The sequence below is a fragment of the Furipterus horrens genome, unplaced genomic scaffold, assembly GCF_987537825.1.
Source record: "Furipterus horrens unplaced genomic scaffold, mFurHor1.1.pri manual_scaffold_2, whole genome shotgun sequence".
Lineage (NCBI taxonomy): Eukaryota > Metazoa > Chordata > Mammalia > Chiroptera > Furipteridae > Furipterus > Furipterus horrens.
Window position 1 is genome coordinate 23,188,893 of NW_028327172.1, and position 26,518 is coordinate 23,215,410.

Below are 26,518 nucleotides of genomic sequence, written 5' to 3' on the forward strand. Positions count from 1 at the left end.
CAAACTTAAAATCTGTCCCAAGCTCTGGCTGCTGTGGCTCGCTCAGTGAATTGAGCGTCAGCCTGCGAGCCAAGTGTCGCTGGTTCGATTCCCAGTCAGGGCCCATGACGAGGTTGCACGTCAGGTCCCCAGTTGGGGGCGTGAGTGAGAGGCAACCACACAGCGATGTTTCTCTCCCTCTCTTTCTCCTTTCCCCTCTCTCTAAAAATAAAAAAATAAAACAAATAAATAAATAAATAATTTTTAAAATAGTCTTATAAAAAAAAAATTCTGTCCCATTTAAATTCCTGGTCAACAGGTAAATGTTATGTTGGGGAGGGTGTGGTGATAAAGGTTATTAGAGGACTAAGAATAAAGAAAGCTAAACCAATGAAAATGTAAGACTGTGGGAGAAGGCCAATTAGCAGCTTTGAAAATGATCTGGATATGTGTTATAATCCGGACATGGAGCACTGTGGTAGCTGTGAGAATAAGATCGCATAGAAAAAAAATGAAAGGAATGTCAGCACTCATCTGTAATCCACTGGCTGTATAGTGAGCAAAGGAGAAGTAATCAGTGGAATATTGAACAAGTTTCAAGTCTGGGAACAAACAAGCAACGAGAACGGTGACATAGTCTTGGTTTTGGACCCAATGATTTCAATGGGGTCAAGCACCCAAACAGAAATTGGGAGAGGTTAATGCTGGAGATAGAAGCTTCCTAAAATCCTATGTTTTCTCTACTATTAAACCAGAACCCCCAATCATGTCCTAATATATCAGAATTACAATCACAATCTTGCCCATAGCATTATTTGAAATTAGCAGATTTTACCCAAAATCATTGAGAAATGATCGTAAAGTACGCCATCTCTGCAAAAAGTTATTTGCATTTAAGTAGAAGTAACAAATAATGCGAGGAGTCACCTTCTTGTGACAAAAAAATGGAGAACCCTCAGAAAGTTTGATCTATACTCTCTGCTTACTGTGAAGAAAATGCCAATCCCTAACTGTCCAGATGAATTTTCTGCATCGTTTCACATATTTACTTTTCCCTGAAACACTCACACACACACACACAAACACAAACTGCTCCCTGATGCTTATCTTCAAGTTTTACCTCAATCACATTTTTATAGTCAATTTTCAAATTCTCTATTTATTTAATTTTTTAAAGTATATTTTATTGATTATGTTGTTACAATAGTCCCAATTTTTCTTCCCATTGCTTCCCTTCGCCCACGCCCAGTACTCCCCTTCCCTCCAGCAATCCCACCCCCTTAGTTCATGCCCATGGGTCGTGCATATACCTTCTTTGGCTTCACCCTTTCCAATATTATTCTTAACTTCCCCCTATTTTGTACCAACCAATTATGCTTCTTCATCCCTGCACCATTTCCCCATTTCTCCCCCTCCCTCCTCCCAGCTGATAACCCTCCAAATGATCCCTATACCTATGATTTTGTTCCTGTTCTGGTTTGCTTAGTTGGATTCATTTTTATTTTTTAGATTCAGTTGTTGATAGTTGTGAGTTTGTTGTCATTTTAATGTTCATAGTTTTGATCTTCTTTTTCTTATATAAGTCCCTTTAACATTTCATATAATAATGGCTTGGTGATGATGAAGTCCTTTAGCTTTACCTTGTCTGGGAAGCACTTCATCGGCCCTTCCATCCTAAATTATAGTTTTGCTGGATAGAGTAGTCTTGGTTGTTAGTCCTTGTTTTTCATCACATTGAATACTTCTTGTCAGTCCCTTCTTGCCTGCAAAGCTTCTTTTGAGAAATCAGCTGACAGTCTTATAGGCACCCCTTTGTAGGTAACTCTCCACTTTTCTCTTGCTGCTTTTAAGATTCCCTATCTTGAACCTTTGGCATTCGAATTATGATGTGTCTTGGTGTGGTCCTTCTTGGGTCTAGTTTATTTGGGACTCTGTGCTTCCTGGACTTCTATGTCTATTTCCTTCGTCAAATTTGGTAAGTTTTCCTTCATTATTTTTTCATATAAGCTTTCAATTTCTTGCTCTTCCTCTTCTCCTTCTGGAACTCCTATGATTTGGATGTTGGCATGTTTAAAATTGTCCCAGCAGTTCCTCTCCTCTCCTCCTTTTTTAAAATTCCTGTTTCCTCATTCTGTACTGATTGACTGTTTTTTTTTCTTTCTTATGTTCCAAATCATTGATTTGAACCCTGGTTTCCTTCTCTTCACCATTGGTTTTGTGTGGATTTTCCTTCATTTCATTTAGCATAGCCTTTACTTCTTTATGTGTTTCCCGCACTCAGCATATCTGTCAAGACTGTGAGCATCTTTATCACCAGTGTTTTGAACCCTTCATCTGTTAGGTTGGCTATCTCTTTGTCTGTTAGGTTGGCTATCGCCTTGTCACTTAGTTCTCCCATTGAAACCTTGATCCGTTCCCCCTTTTGGGCCATAATTCTCTGTCTCCTCATCTCGACAGGCTCCTGTGTTTGCCTCTGTGTCTTAGGTAGAGCTGTCACACCTGTTATGTTGTAAGGGGCAAAGCCTTAGATATTCATCAGTAGTCATCTCCTTGTGACAAATAAAATGGAGCAGGAGAACCCTCAGAAAGTTTGATCTATACTCTCTACTCCCTGTGAAGAAAATGCCAATTCCTAACTGTCTGGATGGATTTTCTGCATCATTTCACATATTTACTTTTCCCTGAAACAGTCACACAACACATGCACACACATACAAACAGCCCCTGATGCTTATCTTCAAGTTTTACCTCAGGCATATTTTTATAGTCAATTTTCAAATTCCTAAAATCAAATGCAAACCCTAATCTAACTACAGCAAGTATTTTCTAAGGGTCAGTTTTAGCACATAATTTATACACATAGCATTCCTAACAGTTAACTCAAATTCATATTATCTACAATTATTATTTCCCTTCTTATGGAGTGAATGAGTCTTTAGCATTAATTTGCTTTTCAGAAAGACTCCTTATTTTGAACTTAAGAAATTACATATTGATTGAGCTATCTGACATACAAGTTGTTGGGGTTTTCAGGTATGTTCTTCATTTAGTGCAAGATGAATTTGCTTCCCTCCTGTTCTCAAATATTTATCCTATTAAGCAGATGAGGTGAACTGTGTACTACAACACCAGAAATGACCTTTTATATCTAGCTGACCAGCTCTGAGTAAAATCACATTAACTTTACAATGTCTAGTCCAAACTCCTTCTGAGCCAGGCTGTTTTTGGTATCCAAGTACTTAGTCAATTTTTTAGAGTGAAGGCTCCACATTACCATAATAATTTACTAATAGAAAACCAAGATACAGCTTAACACAAAATAACATACCACCAAAGATTCTAAACACCATCCCCTTAGTTTTTTTAAACATTATTTTTATTTGATTGACTTCATGTGAAGGTTTGTTCCTCTTCATGTCATGGGGGAGTAACCTAACTCATAAGCTGTGTCACTCTATAGTCTCTGAGACATCAGAGATGTGTGCGACTGTCACATTACAAAGCTATTGAATCATGATCCCTATCATTTTATCATGATATACTTCTGATGTGTTTTAATGTGCTTAATATGAGAAAACTCTCCATAAGATTTTAAAAGGCACCAAAATATATTCAACAGATATTGTTCATGTGCACATTTTATAAATCTTGAAAAAATTTTCCAGAAGTGTTCATCTGGTTGTCTAAAATGCAAAGCCTAATCTTGAATAACTACATGCCTTTCAAGGGAACATGGGAAGCAGACTTGAGAAGCATCTTTAGAAACAATAAGGTAAATATGCCTACTGGAACTAATTGATTAAATTCACCAGTTAACATTGCTTTCAATATGTATAATATCTGGGAACTGAATATCATCCTTTTTTAGATCTGCTATTCTTCAGCCTGGCCAACACTGCCGTAAAATGCCAACTGGAAATACAGAAGTGGAAATGAAGAAGAAGAAAAAAAAATTACTTCACTTTAAGTTATCTGCCCTGGACTTTTTCTTTATTAGAACTCATTTGATAATTTCTTTTGTGAAGCAAAGAATTTTCCATGTCAGGGGCTCCTTTAAACGATCTTTTAGAGAAATAAATGATTGTGGGCAATGTTGATGAGGTTTTCCTTACCACAGGGCACCATGAACTGTGAAATACTGAGATGAGTGCTTTCAACATCAGCCAATAAAACATCTCCTGCCTCGAATTTATTTTATACTCTCAGTTAATGGAGGGAAGGGACAAGCATATTTAAAGCATATCCTAAGAAAAGAAAGTTCTACAATGAACTATCACTACATGCAAAAAGAGTTCTGTATAACAAAGCCATTTCAATGTCCCCAGGGGGTGACCCAGAAAAAGAGTGCTTTGACCTGGTTATAACAAATTCTCTCTCTCTTGGTAACCTATCTTGGTCTTTAACAAATTATCACTCTCAAAGGTTTTCCTTCTATCAAATCTAAATCCTCAGTGTTAGAAGTTCAAGTTCATTTCTTTCTTTTGAGGAGCCACGTATTGGGAATGGGTCAAGAAGAAAACATTCATGTCAAAACAAATGACAACACAAAACTAGGTTTCTTATGAGATTTTTAAAACAGTTCTAGTATGAAACTTAAAAACAGCAAGCTATTTTTGGGTAAGTGACTGCTATTTCTTATCTAGGCAGTGAATCGTTCTCAATTTAAATCTGAAAGAAAGCATTTTCACTATCTGGAGCTATGGGTGACAAAGAAAATATGTAGTACTTAGATCTGAAGTATTTCTACTTTTCTTCTAGAAGAGCTCAATTCAGCCTGCCTGAGAAACTTGCAAAGCAATCTGACATATAAATCCCAAGCAGAGGTCCACCTTTATCTGAATCATGAATCATGCCCAACTCTCACTGTATTTAGTTTGTGTAAATTTTATTGTGACCTCATTAATGACCTAGTCCCCTATGACACAGCAGTCCCCTAGTCCCCACAGTCGCTCCCATTAAAAATGTAAAACCAAGGACTCAAAGCTCAAAAGAAATCCACATTTCCAAGGACGTCTCAAAAGCAATGAGAAAAAAAGCTTCAGGATGTTGATATTTGTTCTTCCAAGATCTCTTTAAACCTTCCTTCATGCAATTCTGTTACCCACTTTAAACTCTTGTTTCCTATTTTTCTCCATTTCTGGTCTACCCCACCCTATACCATGGCAAGAGAGAATATTTTTTGATTCTTGGTCTCTCCCTACCTCTTTCCTCCCCAGACAGCAGGGCATCTAGTCAGTGTCACTGATTGGTTCTTACCAGCACACAGGCTGTGGGGTGGCAAGAAGGCGGAGCGACAGTGCCAGCACACACCTTACACACTCCTGAAGGCAGAGTTCTGTGGATTATCTTTATCTTAAGCAAATCAGCACATCACAGAATAAAGATGCGCAAAAGCACCATGAGACAATAATCAGCTCCTCCAAGTACCCCTTGGTCACTTTAGAAACATAGATAACTTCTCACGCACTACACATTCGCGTGCATTAGTTTCAATACTTCCACAGAAATTATATCATGTGAACCAAGGTTAAAAAGATACATGCATGGACAGAACTCATCCTCAGATGGAACCGCCTCTACATTCTTTTGCCAGCAGTGTCACCAGCGTTGAGGTTCCTGGGTTCCTGGCCAGTCGCTATTATCTATCCTCGGGCCCAGGTTCCCACGCTGCCTCAGAAGTACATATACATTTACAAAAGAAATACAACATTCAAAAGCTCCTCATATAAGGACCAAATAGAAGCAGGACAAAATATCCAAACCATATTTGAAAATTAATCCCAATTCATTGCAAAGATACACTAATCAATTTCTAACATATAAAAAAATAAAAAGCTTATCAGTCTTAAAAAGTGGAAGGGCCTTCAAGCTGATCACAGTGTTATGAAAGTCACTATTAAAAACAAATATGTCACTATATAAACAAACAGCTCATGGAGTCTTTACACACAAAAGTATCAAACACTGTAAGAAATAATTTTATCGGTACAACTCCCTCTGAAAATAAATATGAACACTGTATATACATCCCTGGCTTTATACTGTAACAATGTGTTTTAGAAATTCAGCCTTGACTTTCAGATCAAATTTTCATAATCACAGTCGTATGAGTTTTAAAATCATTTTGTTAAGTTTGATGGTGTGCCAGAGTAGGTCATGGAAGGGGATTCAATAATCAACTACAGAGACAGTGAGCTTTCATCAACACGTCCGAGTCAATGCTGAGCCTGGTGCACTACTGCAGCCGAGTGTTTTTCCCACAAGCTGTAACTGATTATTGACCCCCCTCCCCGTCCCCCCCTTAACATGGAGGGTGTGGATTGAAGGTTCCAACAGAAGGCTGAGGGGCTCCTATCCCAAGGCCAGTCCTGAAAGACAGCCTATCACTTTGTGTAACCGCAGTCCATGTGTGACAAACTTGACCTACATTTCTCCCTTTGTTTCTCACAAGAGCTTGTCTCTGTTTTAAGAAGCTATTTTCTGAAATGCATAAGAGAAATGACTTTCAAAACTGCTAGGGAAATGTTCATTCCTAAAATACCATTTATAGCGATCTTATAAGGAACACTTTATCCAGGAGCGAATCATGAAACTTAGCTTAAAACAAACTTCGAGACAGCAGAGTGCTTTATGTGACCTGATATAATATCTTCCTTTAGAGTGTCATTTATAGTCTTAAAAGTATTTTAATTAAAATTTTAATCAATACATAATTAAATTTAATAAAAATAAGTTTTTAAACATGTAAAATATTAATTAGGGTTACTTAATTAAATGTTTTTCATTAGTTATAAAAAGTAGCTTTCACAACTTCACAAGAAGCCATATCTTAGTAGTTTGGTTAACTTCTCACTGGATATGCAATCATCACTACTAAGAAGAGGGCATGATTAGAAACAATGATGGAGGGAGTGAAGAGGGCAGTAATGACTTGGTGCAGATGCTGGAAAATGCTCCTCAGGAACGGCTGCAGACTGGGCTCTAGAAAGATGCCAACGCACTGTGGCTCCTCCTCACCAGTACCTACCATGCCGCTGCAGGTCATATTCTTTTTTTGTCTCTTCATTCCCTAGAATTTTCCATGCCTGATCAATTTCGATGAACTTCTGTATACATTCCTCCACTGTTCCTGCTGGCACATCTGCACTTTGTTTATCTGGATGATACTGCCAATGACAAATAAGGAGGGTGGTGAGTACAGAGGGTTAAGTAGCGGTAGGTTTAAAAAAACTGTAAATCCGAGCTTTAGTTTAGAGAGGAGGTAATGAGAAGACAAAACGAAGATGCCAAGGCAACGAGACAGCAGTGTTGGGCACAGGAGACAACTTGCCAGGGTAATTAGACCACTGGAGTAGCTGCAAATCCACCAGTGACGTGATCTGTCACAACGTGCAAAGACAGCACTTTCTGGATAATTTGCTGATGGACGGGGTCACTGGTCTCATGGACAATTTACCTACAGAGGATGACTAACACAAACAGAAACAGGCACATTCAGACGAGCAGGAGTCGACAAAGGAAGAACACGAGCTAGGCAGAGCATGAAGCTTCCTTATGTGTTCAGTGCGTGGCGACAGACAGCATCATGAATTGAATACTAGCTTTTTCTTATGAAGTTAAATTGCACAATCATACTTTAAAATAAAACACTTTTCATCTTCTAGCTCAGCCCTGAAGATTTTCAAGTTACAAATCACCACATATAAATTTTTATTGAAAAATGGTTACTCTAGAACAGATTTATAAGCAATAACTTGAAAGAACTCAAACATATGAGTATGAATTAATTCACGAGTCTTTCTTACATGTGTTTACTAAGCCTAAGAAAATTTTAAGAATGTTTTCAATATGCAGTAATTTCTGTACACTATTTGGTCAAAAACAAAGTTTTATGTCAATTCAATTCTCAAATGATAATGTAAATGTGGCTTACTGGATACCTCACTTATGTTATTCCCTTTTTTCCTTTTTTCTCCCTTCCCTTTTTACTATTAGTTCTTCTGAAAGAATAAATATGTCACTTGATTTTCAGTGTCTCTCAACAAACAAGGGAAGATTATATAAATTTAGAGACATTTCACATAAATAATCTGGGAATAACTAGCAGATATTGAGATATGTAATCTTTTGCTTTCAAGTAAATAAGGAATTACTCGATAGTATTTATCCAGAATGTTCAACCAGCAATTACTCTTAAGTGATTTATCTAATATATTACAGAACAAATTTTAATATTAGAAGTTATCTTTGGAATTTCCTTTGAATGACAGTTTTTTTCCCTTTAGTTTTTACTTACTCTTTTAAAAATATTTTTATAATAAAACAAGTGGACATATTCACATTTCACGACACTAATATGGTTAGTTAACATACTATTCAATTAATGATATAATCATTTAAATTCTTTCACTGATTGCTTTACAGACATTAAAAGAACAGGAAAAATTTATAAGTACCTTGGCAGTTGTTATACAAGTTGCTAAAGTCAAAGCCCACAGTAAGTTGTGGCAAGTAACATTAAGTCAAATGACTTCAATTGTCAATGCAGAATTCAGAAAGTAAGTAAGTTTTTAATCCTAATGTCGACTATTGGCTTTGACAGTGAATTTGTCTTCATGATGAACTTCTTCACACTGCTGATGTCCTCAACTAGCAGGGCAAAAGCAGTTGTGATCTTTGGCCACGATATTTAAGTAATATCCTAAAGTCAAAATAGTTGGCTACATTAACTTTATCCAGACAACCCATTCCTCTAACACCATATGAAGATCTGTGTAGCACACTTGCTATGAATCCAAATGCTCATATAGGCCACTATATACATTAAGATACACTTATATGTGAAAACTAATATCACTATGTCACAAGCACTGAGTAAGACCCCAGAGAAATCATTCTAAACTACTAGCTATAGAGTAGAAGTACAGACTAAGCAAGAGTATCTACAGGTAATGTCTATAGGCCCCTATAGAAGGTCTTCTTGGTACAAAAATAGGACAGACTGGGCCTGATCACACACCACCCTGGCCAAGGAAGCCCTACAAAACCAAGGCGGCCCCAAATGAAAAGCTATCATTAAATATTATTAAGGCATATAGCAGTTCCATGAGAGTCAAAGCACAATTCAATCAATCTCTTTCACTGATTTGGTATTCTCCTGACTATTATTTTAATTAAGTAACTCATCATCTGAGGCTTTTAGGTCAATTCTGTTGTGCTACTCGAAAGCAATATATCTTATTCCATGATATAGCGTTCAATGAAAAAGTGGTAGTTATAGCAAGAAAATAAGTATGTTATTTTGGGGTGCTAAAAGCCTCAGTCCAATCTGTTTTGACAGCAAGTTCAAAAACAAAATGAAGGTCTGAAAACCAACAACAAAACATTCTGTGGTAGACTTAAAATAGCCCCCCAAATATTAGGTCCTAATTCCTGGTACCTGTAAATGTTACCTTATTTGGAAGAAAGGTCTTTGTAGATATGATTAAATAACTGAAAATAGAAAAATTACCTTTGTGGGATAAATACAAAGTATTATTACAAGAGGCAGAAGGAGATTTGGCTCACAGAGAAGGTGATAGGAGACTATGCAGAGAGAGATTTGAAATACTGGCCTTAAAAACTGGAGTAATCAGGCCACAAGCCAAGGAACACTGGCAGCCACTAGAAGCTGGAAGAGACAAGAAAGGGGCTCCCCTCTGGAGCTTCTAGAGGAAGTGCAGCCCAGCCAACACCTTGCTTTCAGCCCAGTTATACTGATTTTGAACTTCTAGCCTCCAGAATCGTGAAAGAATAAATCTCTTGCTTTAAGCCACTGAGTTTATGATCATTTATTTCAGCAGTTTAAAGACGTCTGTGGTTTAAAACGGGAATACAACAGACACTGCAACATATTCAGATGTTTAACTTACAAGGTCCATTAATAAAATGATATCATCATTATACATATTAACTTTGAAATCTGCAGTGACTGCTTATTGGACATGAGAAACCAAACCTCTGAAACTTGGTTTTAAGACTTTCTGATACCAAAATAAATGTTAATTTCTGTCCTGCTGTTTCTATACCTGAGCCCTCCAATGGGAGGGAGTCTTGTTCATTGTTACTTGAACAAGACCAAACTCACTGTCCTCTTGTTGTCAAGGCTTATTTCACTCTCTGCCCTTCTTTTTCTTTGATCCCCACTAACCAAGCCCTCCCACCATTAACAGCCCAAAGCTATTCCTACTTCATTCATTCATGGATCAAATGAAATATAAAATCTAAAGCATCCTGTGTTCTAGTAACAGTGACAAAAAGCTAGCATAGACTTCCTTATGCTAGAAAAGTGCTGAAAATCATACACAGAGTATTGAGAAAAACACTCACCAATCAAATAGAGAAAATACCGACAGTCTTAACAGAATAGGTATGTACTAAAATCAACGCTGCAAGTTCATTTATTTTAACTAACTTCTATTTGTTTTCAGTACTAAACTGAAATGTATTTTAGGAATTGGAAAAATGTTGTCACTTAGAAGCAAATAACTCAAAATGAAGAAATCAGCAAATCTTGCAACAATGGAAATGAAAGTTTGAGAACTTACCAGTGACAATAGGAAAAAAACAAACAGGGAAATACTTTGAAATAAACAAGATAGACTGACACTGAAAACTACAAACCACCACCCAGGGAAATCAGAGAAGACCTAAACAAATGTAAAGAAATAATATGTTCATGGATGGAAGATCATGTCAACTTTCCCAACCCTGATACATAAATTTGATGCTACTAACAAAATTCCAGTGAACTTCTTTGAAGCAAAACAAGATGATTACAGTATTTATACAAATCTAGAATAAGGGAAAAAGTATTGCAAAATAAAAAAGTTAAAGAACTTCCATTACCTATTTCAAGACTTATTAAAACTACAGTAATCAAGACAGTACTGACATATATACAAATAGGTAAGTGGAACAGAATAAAGAGTCTTGAAATAGACTCTGTGTGTGTGTGTGTGTGTGTGTGTGTGTGGTCAATTCATTTTTTAAGTTTATTCTATTGATGTTATCACAGTTGATCCAATTTTCCCCCTTTGCAGCCCTCCCCCCAGTACCCCCCTTCCCTCCATCAACCCCCCCCTAATTCATGTCCATGGGTCATGCATATAATTTGGCTTCTCCATTTCCTATACAATTCTTAATATCCCCCTGTCTATTTTGTACCTACCAATTATGCTTTTTAATCCCTGCACCCCCCCCCCATTCTCCCCCTTCTCCACCCCAGCTGATAACCCTCCAAATGATCTCCATATCTATGCTTCTGTTCTTGTTCTGGTTGTTTGCTTTTTTTTTTTTTTAAGATTCGGCTGTTGATAATTGTGAATTTGTTGCCCTTTTATCGTTCATAGTTTTGATCTTTTTCTTAAGTTAAGTCCCTTTAACATTTCATGTAATAATGGCTTGGTGATGATGAGCTCCTTTAGCTTTACCTTGTCTGGGAAGCACTTTATCTTCCCTTCCATTCTAAATGATATCTTTGCTGGATAGAATAATCTAGGCCTGTAGGTCCTTGTTTTTCATCACTTTGAATACTTCTTGCCAGTCCCTTCTTCCTGATAGTCTTATGGGAACCCCTTTGTAGGTAACTCTGCTCTTCTCTTGCTGCTTTTAAGATTCTCTCTTTATCTTTAGCCTTTGGCATTTTAATTATGATGTGTCTTGGTAAAGTCCTTTTTGGGTCCAACTTGTTCAGGATTCTCTGTGCTTCCTGGACCTGTAACCCTATTTCCTTTGTCAAATTAGGGAAATTTTCTTTCATTATTTTTTCAAATAAGTTTTCAATTTCTTGCTTTTCTTCTCCTTCTGGCATCCTTCTGATTCGGATGTTGGCACGTTTGGAGATGTCCAAGAGTCTTCTTATACAACCCTTGTTTTTTTGAATTCTTGTTTCTTCTTTCTGTTCTGGTTGAATATTTATTTCTTCCTTATGTTCCAAATCATTGATTTAAATCCTGGCTTCCTCCCCTTCACTGTTGGTTCCCTGTAGGTTTTTCTTTATTTCACTCAGTGTAACCTTCATTTCTTCCTTTATGTTGTTGCCATACTCAAATGAGTTCTTTGAGCATCCTGATTACAAGTGTTTCTAACTCTGTATCTGATAGGTTGGCTATCTGTTTCACTTAGTTCTTTTTCTGCAGTTTTGATCAGTCCTTTCATTTGGGCCATATTTCTTTGCCTTCTCAATCTGGCAGCCTCCCTGGATTTGCTTCTGTGTATTGGGTGGAGGTGCTTTGACTCCCTGTAAAAGGCACCTATAAATTGTGTGGGGTAGAGCCTTAGGTAATAGCCAGGGTGTGGCAACCCGCTTCACCACTTTGTGGCTCTATGTGGGGGGATGACATGAGGAGGGGACTGTGCTATTGCCTGGCTTTTGGGAGTTTGCCTGGCACTCCCCCCATTTCCAGTCACTTCATCCCCTTCCCATATGTGACTGGTGCCCTTCCAGCTGTTGCCCTGGTGTTGAATCCCAGAATGGATAGGTTTGTGTACGTTTTAAGACTGTGAAGGCAATTTAAACAGTTTCCTGATAATCCAACAGTTTCTGCACTATTTTTTACAGCCAGAAGTTATTGGGATTTATTTTCCTGATGCTGGAACCCTGGGCTGTATGGTCAGGGCTGGGGCTGGGATCGCTCACTCCCAAGGTATCCCTCCAGGTTTTTATCCACCACAAGCAAATGTGGGACTGCCCATGCCAGTCCTGCCACTGACTTTCCTCTCCGTGCCACACTGTGTCTCCTCACTTCTGTGTCCCATTTCTGTGTCTCTGCCTCCTTCCCGTCTGGATGAATGTGGCTTCTCTAAATTGTTGGTTGTTGGACTTCCATACAGTTTGATTTCCTGACAGTTCTGGGTGTTGTTTTGAAATTTAGTTGTAAATCTTTTTGTGGTTACGCGAGGCGGCGAAGCGTGTTTACCTGAGCCTCCATTTTGACTGGAAGTCCATGCTCAATTCATTTTTATATAAGGCATCAAGGCAATTCAATATGGAAAGAAGAATCTATGACAAATGGTCTTGATAGTCCACATGGAGAAAAAAATTAACCTCAATCCCTATCTCATTCCATATACAGTCATATGCTACATAACGTTTTGGTCAATGACAGACTGCAGGTACAATGGTGGTATACCATACAGCCTAGGTATGTAGTAGGCTGCATCATTAGGTCTGGGTAAGTACACTCCACACTGTTCACACAACAACAAAATCATCTAACAACACATTTCTTAGAACATACCCGTGGTCATTAAGTGGCACATGACTGTACAGAAATTAATTCAAGCTGAATCATAAGACATAAATGTAAAACACAGAACCATAAAGCTTCTAGAAGGAAACAAAGACCATCTTTGCCCCTTGGGGTAGGCAGAGATTGCTTTGATAGACGACAAAATTGATAAATTGAACTTCATCAAGTGTTAAAACTTTCTGCCCATCAAAGACACTATTAAGAAAAATAAGTTAGCCACAGACTTGGGAAAAACTATTAATTATATATCTAACAAAGGACTTGTATCCAGGATGTATATATTTAAAATCCTATAAATTGATGATAGGAAGATATGCTAATTAATAATCAGGGGGGAAAAAACTTGAATAGACACTTCACAAAGGATGGACCTGGAAAGCATTATGCTAAGTGAAATAACTGTGAAGAGAGCATAGGCAGTACAAAAATTCTAACAATTTTTAAAACTTTTTAGTGAAAATTTATATATTCATTAGTTCTCAATGAGGCCCTTTCTATTGGCTCAGCAACATATAAAATTGAAATGGAATGGTATTCTTTAAAGTAAGTACATAAGACAGTTTTATGGTGAACTACTCACTACACAATAAAGTAGTATTTCAGATCATCTGAACAGAGGTTCATTTGCTCTCATGCCTTCTTACATACTTTTTTTAAAGGAAATATTGCTTTATTTACCAGTAGCCCCCTACTTAAATCTTCAAACAAAAAGTTAGTAAAGTCATACATTAATCCTTTACTACACATCTGTGATTATACTGTTTTGATTTATAAATTAATGACTACAAATAGGAAGTAACAATCAACTATGAAAAGGACTCTGGGCTAATATGATTAAATACAAATTCCCAAATTGTTATGCTGATATTATTTCATCTACCAAAGAGGAAAAAAGCACTTTGGGTTATCTCTATGTATTAATAGATGAATTTAGTACCATTAACAGGATATTAGCTCTCTATCTCTAGCTTCAAATTGTCTTGAGTTCTAGAATCAAATTTCAAAATACCTTCCAAAAGCTATATCAGCACTTCATGTTCAACATGCCCAAAATCCAATATCATTCAAACTCTACAATTAGTTCTTCCTCATGCTGAATTCCTTATTCTAGTAAAATCACCACCATGCTCAATAAATGCTGAACAAACGAATGTAGTGAGAGAAAAAATAAATACATTTCTTAATAATCCGGACTACAATATCAGGTTAACTTCTCTTTCCTTCATTCTGTTAATCACCAGATTTTGCAGAATCTACCTGCATCATATTCTTTCCATTCCCAATGCCAAATCCAGTTCAAACCAACAGGAGCTCTTCCCTCGTCTCCAGCATTCATCTTCTAGCAGCTCTCTAGTCCATCCACCTGCTTCCAAATGCACCTGCTTGAACTTACAACCCCTTCATTCTCCAGCTCAGAAGTTTTAATTGGGATATCTAATGAATAATAATTTGCAGTCATATTCCAAGGAAAAAGGAAAAAAGGAAGAGAAAAAGAAGAGGAAGAAGGAAGGAGGAAGTAGGAGGCTGGGAGAAGACAGAAAGGGGGCAAGAGGATGGTGGAGAAACAGGAGACTGTAGGAGAAGGGAGGGGAGAACAGAAGAGGAACAGGAGGAATAGGGAGAGGAAAGGAAGGGTAAAGAAAAGCGAGGAAAGAGACTGGAAAACACTGAAGGCAAATAAAGCCTTCAGTAGGTATCAATCTTTATCAAATAACACAGAGGTAGATTATGGATTGGACTCACAGAAATGAAGAGATATAAGAAGCAGAATGATATGTGGCTGAGTAACCCAACCCATGGCAAAACCTTTCAAAACCAAGACCAACCTCTGTACTATACTTTGAACTGTGACATTTACTAACTCTGAAACATGATCCTGCACCCATTCCTTCTGCTAGTCACGTGCTTTTTGTTGTTGACTATATGCGAGCGTAGCACAACCTCTGCTTCTTTGACTGTACATAAAATATGATAAAAAAATTAAACCTTAAGCAATGGTTTACCTGATATCCAATTTAAGGGTAAATTTAGCCTCCTCTCCTACCCCTGAATCATATCAAACAAGTCTTTGATGACATACTCACCATGAATTATACAGAGAATTCCAAGACTGACGCTGCCTCGCTATCCCTCAGTGATAATCAGCAGCAATGCACTGGCTAACTTCGCCTCCCCTCTGAGGTCAGGGAAGACGTGGCTTTGCATAATTAAAGACTTAAGAAACTGACAGCAATGTCACGTTATCCCTGCTGACCCCGGGTGGTGATGTACACCTACAGATCCTACAGGGCTGCTCTCATGCAGCAACTCTGAGGTCTGCTCTGTGGCCATCAAGGCCATCAGGTACTAATTAGGTAGTGTATTCTGTCAACACTTTCATGCTCTTTCTTTATTAATTGATCCTTCTGCCACATTAATGATCCTAGTACCCTGGCTTTAAATTCCCCCAAGTGCTTTATCCCTGAGAAGAGAAAGAAGACATGAGAATGTCCCAGACTTACTGTACTTATTTCATATTTGTATCAATACTAATACTGTTTCCTCTGAATGTTGTCTACTTCTTTTATTTGCAGAAATGTCCCTGTCAACCTAAAAGGCACACATATTCCTCTAATAAAAATGTAACTGCTATTGAATTAATAAACTATAGAAAACTACAATGGGAATGAAATTTATACTGAAAGCATTGGGATTTTCATATATAAGTGCTCAAAAATTAATGGTGGGATTAAATGCATCAGGCTGGAGAGGTGATGGCAATTTTTCTTAATTCTAACTACCATGATGAGGGAAATTCATCTAAAATGAAACAATAGACCAGAGAAGTGACCTTAACACTGACAGAAACGGAATACCATATAAAGCATTTAATACCTGTAGTTAGAAAGCAGTGAACTTGGTATACTATTTTTGAGATAAAGGCCTAAGGACGAAGCTTCTTAGGATGCTGTGAGAACACATATCCTCTTTGATAATTTTTGGCTTTCCTTATTGAAAATCACTGTTATTATGAAGCAGCCATTAAACAGTTGCTGAGGAAGTGCTGATAAGACGGTGCGGGACTAATTCTCTAATGAACCTGAACACAGTTTGGGGAGGCAAGGGAGAGCCCCACACTGACTGGTGCTGTCCGTGGTTGTGTTTTGTTTGCTTTTCTGTAAGATGCCCACTAGCTTAAACAAGATCATGTTACAAAAAGTTAGGTATAAAAAGACTACAATTGTATATTTACACTCTGACACCACATTAAGATGATGAAAGCTGGAAAAAAAAAAAAAAAACAAATTACAAAGGTAAAGTCAAGTACAACACACTACTGCCACCTAATGCTTAGGAAAATATTGCCTAAGTAGAAGTCAACACCTTATGTTTCGTTTTATGCAACGGCTAACAGCTGAAACCTGATGTAGAAAATATGTTTGAACATTTTTTAAGTTTTCTGACTGAGAGAAAAGATAACCCACGTGCGAGACTGGCAGCAAAAAGTGTTTATCTATTTCACGACAAGTCATACTGGGCTAGCCAATGAGCACCCAGTGATGAATAAGACAGTACTGCTAGCCTTGAGGGTCTCAGTCTCGTGGGGGAGATCAGACATAGGAACAATTAATTATAATACAGTGGGAAGGATGGGGTGGCAAGAAAAGATGAGAGCATGAAAAAGTTGTTAGGACAAATTAGGGAGGGTTTCATAATAAAGGTGATGACTGGATTTTGAAGGAGGAAGAGGAACCAGCCTGTACATGAGCTGTGGAAGAGTGGGAGGAGAAAGGCATTCTAGGCAGTGAGGAATGAAAAATCCAAGACAGGAGAGCGCTAAGATGGACAACTAAGAGTAATGAGTGGCAGAAATGCAAGCTAGACTGGGAATGAGTAAAAGAACAGTTAGGTAGGAAAAGCAATAAAAGATGAAGTTGAAAAGCAAGACTAGGCTCCAACTGGAAAGAAACTTTTAAGTATGTTAAGAAACATGGCCTGTTCCCTACTTATAACTCCACATGACTTGCATGATGGAGACATAATCATATTTCATCCCAACGACATCAAGAATGTAACCTGATGTGGGATGGAATGCGCAGGGAGGACAGGTCGGGGGGCTGGTGATGGGAAGACCACCGCACTACTGCAGCACTCCTGAGGAACTAAGCTAGGGGCACTGAGGATCGAAGGCAGGAAGCAGTCCCACCAGAAGAAAGGTGGAGAGGTGGGGACATGAATTTGGGAGTCATCTATGAAGCACACGAAACTACAGGAATATACAGAAAGCTGTCCTTTTCAACTTTTTTGAGTTATCAACTTCTCCAAGATTATGATAAAAGCTACAGTAAGGGAGATACACAATTTTACAAATGACTGAGAGATTAACAGGTCTCCAAAGCACCAGAGCCACATATTATGTCTCTGATTTGATGACAAGTGAAGAAAGACAAAGCTAAAACTCTGAAGGACAGTAACATTTATATCAGATAGAGGGGAAAATGCTAGAAAAGAAAATAGAGCATTGAGCCACAAGATAATCAGGAAACAGGTTCCACAGATGCCCAAGAAGGAAGGAGCTGCAAGGAAGATGGAACATCCATGACAGCGGGAAATCTCACATTAAATCCACTGAATGTGGAAAGTAGGGGCCACCAGCCACTTTGGTAGGCACTGTTTAGGAGAACGGCAGTGGTGAAGCAGAGTGGGCTGAGAAGCACATGGATGGTAGCCAAGCAATGCTTGACGAGGAGAGAAAGGAGAGACAGCTACAGTAACCAAGGCCAAAGAACGATTAGAAAGACATTTTCCTGGGTGAGGCGGTAAGCTAATGGGAAGGGCTCAAAGTCACCACAGGTCCCATCACTTCACACGCGGCAGCTCTCTTTACTCGCTAGTTCACATGGGCCATGTAAGGAGTGACATAAGAGGGAGGACAGTACTGCAACCCACATACAGAGGCCGAAATAACAGGACCCAACTTCCTTCTTAACCCGTCTATTCCTTTTCAGCAAAATCCAGAGCATCGCAACCAAAGCAGGCACCGAGAGTCTATTATATGAAGTACACAAAGATGGTGCTGCCAAGGACAGAAGAATAACCGAGGCAGAATCCGTGCCTTCAAGGACTTGGCTTCTAACTGAGAGGCAGCCTTTGGCATAAGCAATCACAGAAAAGGCAGGTATGGTCAGTGGGATAACGGAATTACAGTACAGTAGTCCCTCTCTACATTGCGGTTCACTTATCGCGGCTCACTGTATTGCGGGATTTTAAAAAATATTATATTTAATTATTTATTGTGGATTTTTCGCTATATAGCAGGATTTTGTGGTACTGTATACGTATGTTGTTAAAGTTACGTAGGTTTAAGAGTGTAGAATAAATGTACGGTTCCTATTTCGTTGGGGGTTCTGGAACATAATACCCGCGATAAGTGAGGGAATACCATATATCAATGGAACACATAATGGGAGACCGTGTTTCGACTAGATATAAGGGAAACTTCAGGAAGGAGTTATTGAGTTGTACCTAAATGTAAAGAGGACTTCCTTCTGTTGACTAGAAAGAACTGGGGGCAAAAAGGAAGGGAACTTCTAGTTTCCAACAGTGGTGATGGTAGGTTATTCAAACTAACCTTCTCACTGAAAACAACTAACAAACCTCAATAAAATATTTTTCAAAAAACTCTTGAAAGCACCAAAAAGTTGACAAGACAGTAACGAATTCCAGGCCAAAACTGAAGAAAAACCAGATAATCAAGGACAAAGAATGGAAGACACTTTTGCTTGAAGGGTATTTCACCTATTCTAGCAAGTATCCTGGAAATGAACTTTCATTTGGACAACCCCAAATGGCTGAAGGTGGTCGCACACATAGGAGAGGGGCTGACTAGAGGAAGAAAGGATATTGGAATAGAGGTGGAAGCTAAAACTGAGTCTAATGCTTAGCTGGGCAGAGAGACCCATTCTGTTACATCAGGGTGAGAAGCCACATCCGGTGTGGGTAGGATATGTTCCCACACTTACTGACCTTCGTCCTTTATAGCAAAACTTGCTGTGCAACCTAGGTCTTCCATTCCGGCAATCCAGTATTAGCGCTATTTCCCAGTATAACACAAATAACCCCAGAAGAGGAGGATGAGTTTTCATAGGTGTCAAGGTCTAAAGGCAATGTGAAAATATGCCACTGAATGTTGAAAGTCATTAATTTTTTCATTAAGTATAGTATTTGAACTTTCATAAATGTAACTCTGTACAGCAATATGTATATATAAATGTATAACAAATAAAGCAATAAACACCTGATAAAAAGCACACATCTAAAATATAATTTTACCATTTTTAACTTTTTTTTTTGCTCAAAACTTATAATTTTGCTTGATATCTTTATGTAAAATTGTTACGGCCCTGCATAGCTTTCTAACTGCATCATATGCATAATTTCTAGTGACCATGATATATTGTAATAAGGCACCACATGTAAGACACTGCCTAAATGCTTTAGATTCATTATTTCATTTACTCTTTACCAAAAAAAGAAAAGAATAACAAAAAGATTCTTTACCTGTATTTTTGCAGGTAAGGAAACAGAGGCTCAGAGAGGTTAAGTCACTCCTGCTGGGTCACACAGGTTATAAATGGCAAGGTGAGATTCAAAACCAGGGCCGAGTGAAACAAAGTCAAGACTCTTAATCACTATGCTATACATAGGCTTTCCTATGAAACCACATTTTAGGATTTATTTGTGTATATACAATAGCATTTCTTACACTGGATACTAGAACTTAACCATCTCTTTCTTCCTCCTAACAATAAACTCTGTTATATCCACAGCATCTAGAATAGTGCCTAGAATTTTGTAGGCACTAACCCTAAAAGTTGTTGAGTAAATGGATGAGTAGATAACTGGACACAAGCTCAGATTGTTTTATTCTTCACAAATAGATATGTATCCATACATTTAATTAATTTAAAGAGTATAATTCACAAACAAAATATTTTGGATTAGCTTCAAGGATTGTAAGAATTGTGTTTTGTATTTTTAAGGGGTTTGAGATAGCTAAAAGGTAATGGGTAGTTTAAGGTGCTTCAGGAAAAAAAAAAAGAGACACTTCTTTTCTGAGCTATCTCTTCCCACCCACTGCACCAAGGATAATGCTCAACTTAAAAATTTCAAAAGCCTAACAGAATGAAAAGAGGTTTTAGTTTTCATTACTGAGTGTAAAAATTTATTTGATCTCTAATTAGTAGATATTATGGGCACAACAGCATTAATTTAATTTGTGACATAGAAAATAATTCAAGCATACATATGTGTAACACAAAGTATTCCAGTTAGGAGTAAATTAATTTGAAAATAAAGAAAAAATAAGTCAAAACACAAATAACCTTAATGAGTAAAAATGCAATTAATAAGCAAAAATCTATTATTAACTTGAAGGAAAATTTTTAAAGTGTTTCATATATCAGATGGTACAGTTTTAGGAATACATTGAAAATGATAGTTACCATTTTTAAATCATGTTAAATCATGCAATTCACTTACAACATACCCAAAATGTGCTAGCTAGACTTCTTATATAACCTTTTTGTTGAAAGCTTATTATGTAATATGCTATACAAGGTTTACTCTTTGGGAATAGGCAAAGGAATAAACTCATTTCTCTTTAAAAATTATAACTCACTAAAGGCCACATAAGCATCCAGAAATATTTAGAGCTTAAAACAATGACTAAAGAAATTCATAGTGGCAGTGAAAGCAGATCCACGGTTGCCTCGGGAAGAAGGCAGGGCATGTATTTTGAAATTGTGGTGGTTATACAGGTATACAAGTATAGTCAATCAAAATCAGTGAAATGACTAAAACAAGTGCATATTGCTGTATATAAATTATACTTCAATAAGGTTAATTAAAGAAAAAATACCTACAAGAAGTATATCCTAAGAAACATAAGTTATAGCTATTTTATATGGATAAAAGAAAAAAGTGGAACAACACTCCAGTCAATTCCAACACTTTAAAAGAAAAGTGTGATATTAATTCCTTTGGGAAGCACTGGGCAAAATGTCTTGTTCTGTTTTGTTTTTTTATCTTGGCCTACTGAAAATAATGTACGCCCAGTAATAAGGAAGTTCTAAATATTGTAAATGTATTTTAAAACAAAACATTCACTTCCCCATTTTGATTGTTTAGCTTTATTATTTTACACAAGTTTTTTATATTTTATTTTTTAATATTTTATCTTTATTAAATTTATTGGGGTGACATTGTCTATTACGATTATATAGGTTTCAAGTATGTATTTCTATGATACATGATCTGTATATTGCATTGTGTGCCCACCACCCAAAGTCAAATCAGCTTCTGTCACCATAGACAAGTTTTAAAAATGATTTCTGGTCTATAACTTCACCATATTATTTGATTTTGAATATTTAGTGTGCATCTTTGTTCCACCTGTCAGTGCTTGATAATTTCATTACCTAATCTAACAGTCCTATGCAATAAAGGTTCCTTTATGTTCTGCCATTCTTTAATTCTTTTAGTTGCAGGCTCTGAAATTCTGATTCTTTTAAGCCAGACTCCGAGATAAATAAAACAGTGCCCTAATCACCCCTTCATGGATTTTCTATCAGCTTAGACAAGTCAGATCATTATTGTAGAAAGTCATTTTGAGATATATTTCTTTCACTTTCTGCAAAAGCAAATTGTGAAGCATTTATACCCGGACTAAACTTTAAAAGGGGTCAGTGACAGAATTTTAGGCAAGGCTGTGAAAGAAATTGTTTTTTATCTTAAACAATGGCAAACTTGGGAGAGACTGCCACAGCAGTCTCAATTAACATTACTTGTTCTGTCTGGAATGCATGCACTGTGTCAAGCAACCTTAGATCGCCAAAAGAAAGGTACTTTCAGTATGGTAAAACAGAAAGTCAGTTTTAGACTTGGGAGTCAACTAGATGATACGTGAAGACATAAATAAGAGGGGAAAAGAAATATGAGAAACAAATTCTAGACCTGGCTTTTTTTATAGATGAAACTCAGACCTATGGAGTTGAGGTGATTTAAGATAAATCACCGTTGGTCCAGCACAATTTTAGTAGAAATGAAGAAGATAAGAGATGAAACATCTTTTTCTCTCAGCTTTATTGAGATATAATGGACATATAACATTGTGTGAGTTAGGGGTGTAAGTGATTTATGTCTATCTATCTATATCTATCTATAGATATAGATAGATAGATAGATAGATAGATAGATAGATAACATGTCTAGAAAAAGTCCAGTCATTGTTAATATAAAGAGAACAGTTTGTGCGACATTGATGTAACATGGCAGCCAAAAAGAGTAGACTGGAATACGCATGTGTGAACAATGATTACTTCCCCGTACTAGTCACTGGGGGCAGTAAACACCGCTGAGTGAACAGGTGTACTGTGCGGCTGTCGCATTCAAAATGACTGAGTAAGTAGAGCAAGTCTGCATCCAATTTTGCGTTAAGCTTGAACATTCCTCCACATAAACTATCTGGATGACTCAGAAGGCTTTTGGGGATGATGCAATGAGTGCAGCACAAATAAAAGTGTGGAGCAAATGTTTCAAAGATGGTCAAGAATCTGTTGAGTGTGACCCATGTTCTGGAAGGCCTGCAACAAGCAGAACACCTGAGAATGTTGAACGTGTATGAGCTGCAATCAACAAAGATCGGTGACTGACAACGCGAGAACTAGAAGCTGATCTGGGGATTCCAAACACTACTGTGTCTGAGATTTTGACACAGGATCTTGGCATGAAATGTGTGGTGGCAAAATCTGTTCCATGGCTTCTGCTACCAGAGCAGAAGGAACATCGTGCTGCACCTGCTAACGACTTGATTCAAACCGCTACCAATGAACCAGATTTCCTCAAGAAGGTCATGATCAGAGATGAATCATAATCATGGCTTTGACCTGGAAATGAAGGCCCAGTCGTCGCAATGGATGTTGCCTGGTTCTCCATGCCCAAAGGTGGCGCGCAGCAAAGTCGCAGCAAGATCAAGACCATGTTAACTGTGTTTCTTGATTGGGAAGGTGTTGTCCATCACGAGTGTGCCCCTCCAGGCCAGACAATCAGTAAGAAGTACTACTTCAATGTTCTTCATCAGTAGAGAGATGCACTGCGAGGAAAATGGCTGCAGCTATGGCTAACTAGTGATTGGCAGCTCACGAATCAGGTCTTGTGCAGTTTTTTGGCAAAACATCAAATCACCCAGGTGACTCAGACCCCTACAGCCCAGATTTGGCACCCTGCTACTTCTGGCTTTTCCCAAAACTAAAAGCACCTTTGAAAGGGAAGAGATTTCAGACCGTCAATGAGATTCAGGAAAATACAACGGGGCAGCCGATGGTGATTCTAAGGATTTTGTAGTGTTTTGAAAAGTGAAAGAGACTCCGGGAGAACTGTGTGAGGTCCAAAGGTGCCTACTTTGAAGGGGACTTAGGCGTCCTTGTCCTATGTACAATATTTCTTGTATCTCCTTCAATAAATGTCTTTTTCATAGTACACACACACACACACACACACACACACACTGACTACAACAAGATTAGTTAACATACCCATTACTTCAGTTACCCTTTCCATGTGTGTATGGTAAGAACTTTTATGATCTACTCTATTAGTGACTTACAAGTATACAATACGGTGTTGTCAACTATCACCATGCTGTACGTTACATCCCCAGAACTTGCCTTGTAACTGTAAGTTTGTACCCTCTGACTACCTTCACCAGTTTTGCCCACCCCTCTTACCAGTTTCGCCCACCCCTCTCCCATAACTGCCTCTGGCAAGGATCAATCTACTGTCTGTTTCCGTGACTATCAGTTACTTTTTTTAGATTCTACAACAAACTTCTTAAATATCTTATCTTTACATTCCTTGAGAACTGGGGGCAGTTTATGTCATTTATTAAAAACGAGGCGCAGTAAGACACCAGGTTTCCACAGTGCCACAGTCCACCTTTTACACCTCCCACCACCTTTCTGGTATAATTTGCATTCATTTCTACTGACAACAGTACACTGATTCAGATTGTGTATTCTGCTAAACAAGGGAGCTAATACACCCAATTTTCAGTTTTTAAGACATTCAGCTGTTAATCAAATCACAGATTCCAAGGGTAGCAGGTGGTTATACTTGTCTTATAACAAAGCCTACTGCTGTACTTCTATCCAATTTCTGTGTTGCTTAGCTCTCCAGGCTTATAAATATTTTCAGTTACTAAATCCAATGGACTCCATTGTAGATAGCAGCCCTTGTGGTCCCTCTAACAATACCTGCAAAGTTGGACACACCGTCTCTTTTCCTTGACTTTAGTAACACCTCCCTCTCCTGGTTAGGCTCCTATTACTCCCTGGCCATTCCTTCTCAGTTTCTTAGTGAAGAGGCACGCCCCAAAGTTCTGTCCTCTATCCCCACCTCCTCGACCCCCCGGTAATCTTACGGAGCAATGCCCAATGTATGGCTTTTAGCCCCAACGTCTCTCAAGTTCTGGCTGCACTCCCATCTTCACACAGCTCTTCCACAGACACATCACACTTAGCCTGCCCTTTAATGAACCAAACATCTTTCCACAGAAAAATCCCTCCCCCTCTGTTCCTCATCTTTGTTAAGAACATAACCTGCCTCCTGTACTTTAAGTTCAAAATTGCAATTCATTTTCAATTCCCTACTTCCCGACATATTCAATCCATTATCGAATCCGCCTCTGCATTGTCTTTCATCTCCCTCTTTCATTTTACCTCCAACACCAATGCAATAGTTCAAGTACTCAACAAGTATGGAGATACTCAACTCAGGAACATAACAAACTCCACGAACCTCAACAGTCTACAGTAAAGGGATAACAAAAGAGCAAAAACATGATGGATTTAATCAACAACCTAATCAAGCTAACTGCCCCTTGAGATTTACTTTTTTTTCTTTCCGATTTAAAATAATGTGTTTTCCAAATAGAGCAGTATTACATGATGGATAACAGTATCTCCAGAGCTTAAAACTAACCCTCTGTACTAAATCTTTTATTTATTTCATGTGTTAATTTTTTTTCTCTGAAACATGACACAGTGCCCTGCCTTCTTTAAGAAAATATATACATAACACAATTACATCTATTCATTACAAAACAGTGCAGTGCTCAGTACTACTGCCACACTATGTAAGCAGTGCCACACTATGTAAGATAGTGCCTTGCTACTATTTACAAATGGAGGAAAATTTAAAACTGTGCTAACCTCAAAGCACAAAAATGGATGCTTCCTAAGAGCAGACCTGAGTGTGTTTTTAAAATATTTTTCAAAGTTAAAGAAAAAAAAAGCTAAGCACTGCTTTGTCTGAATGTGACTCTTGTGTCTGTAGTATAGACTAAAGATTCCCAAATTTCAATTATCCTTATACCATGCTCAAGATTTATACTATATTCCCATTGTATTAATACTCTTATTTACTTTTTTTGGTAACCAGATGTTAAGTTATATATGCAATACTTTATAGTAAAAATATAACTATGCACATAAAAATTGTTCACCTGTGTACCCTGTAATATTATTTTTGCATTGTTTTAAATGCTTTATGAGCAAAACTCTTTTAAATCTTTAAAACAACCCTCCAAAATATTTAGTTACTAAATGCCTAGAATAGGGCTGGCACATAGTAGGTATTCAATAAATATTTGTTATAAACAAATGATGTTTCACATCTATTTTTTCAAATAATGAAAAAGATCTGAAGTTATGAAGTGGGCTCAGAGTCACAGGACTAATATATATGGCAGAATCAGAAACAAAACCCAGGAAGTTACCCTCCAGAACCCACATTTTTTAAACCCTTCTCTATTCTGTACCTTTAACATAAACGCTACCTTTCCTTTAATGGTAAAGTCTATTATTGCTGCATGTATGCAGCAGGGAAGAAAAGAAAACAACACTGAAAAGACAACTCCTCTTTTTTTTTACCCACTTTTCAAAATGTATGTAGAACGTATCATACTTTCTTGCCACTAACAGTGTATAACTTAATTTCTGAGCCTCAGTTTCCTTATCTATATGTTAGGGAAAATAATATCTCACCTCACCGGGTTGAATGAGTAAGCACACATAACGTCGTTAGAGAGTGGCTGATACACAGTGCTGTATGTTAGCTTAAATTATTACTTCAATGTTCACTTAAAATCTCTTAGTCCTACCACTTTTATCATGTAAAATAAGTTTATAATGGCACCTGCATGAAATACC

At 37.6% G+C, this 26,518-nt stretch overlaps 1 protein-coding gene across 2 annotated transcripts in view; it reads right to left on the reverse strand.

The window, feature by feature from the left end:
* DNAJC24 (DnaJ heat shock protein family (Hsp40) member C24) overlaps positions 1–26,518 on the reverse strand; it is a 49,350-nt gene that overhangs the window by 13,839 nt on the left and 8,993 nt on the right. For both annotated transcript variants that reach the window (XM_090263028.1, XM_090263022.1), the window contains exon 3: positions 7,007–7,145. In XM_090263028.1, coding sequence (XP_090119154.1) covers positions 7,007–7,145 — 139 coding nt within the window. The remainder of the gene's footprint in view (positions 1–7,006; positions 7,146–26,518) is intronic.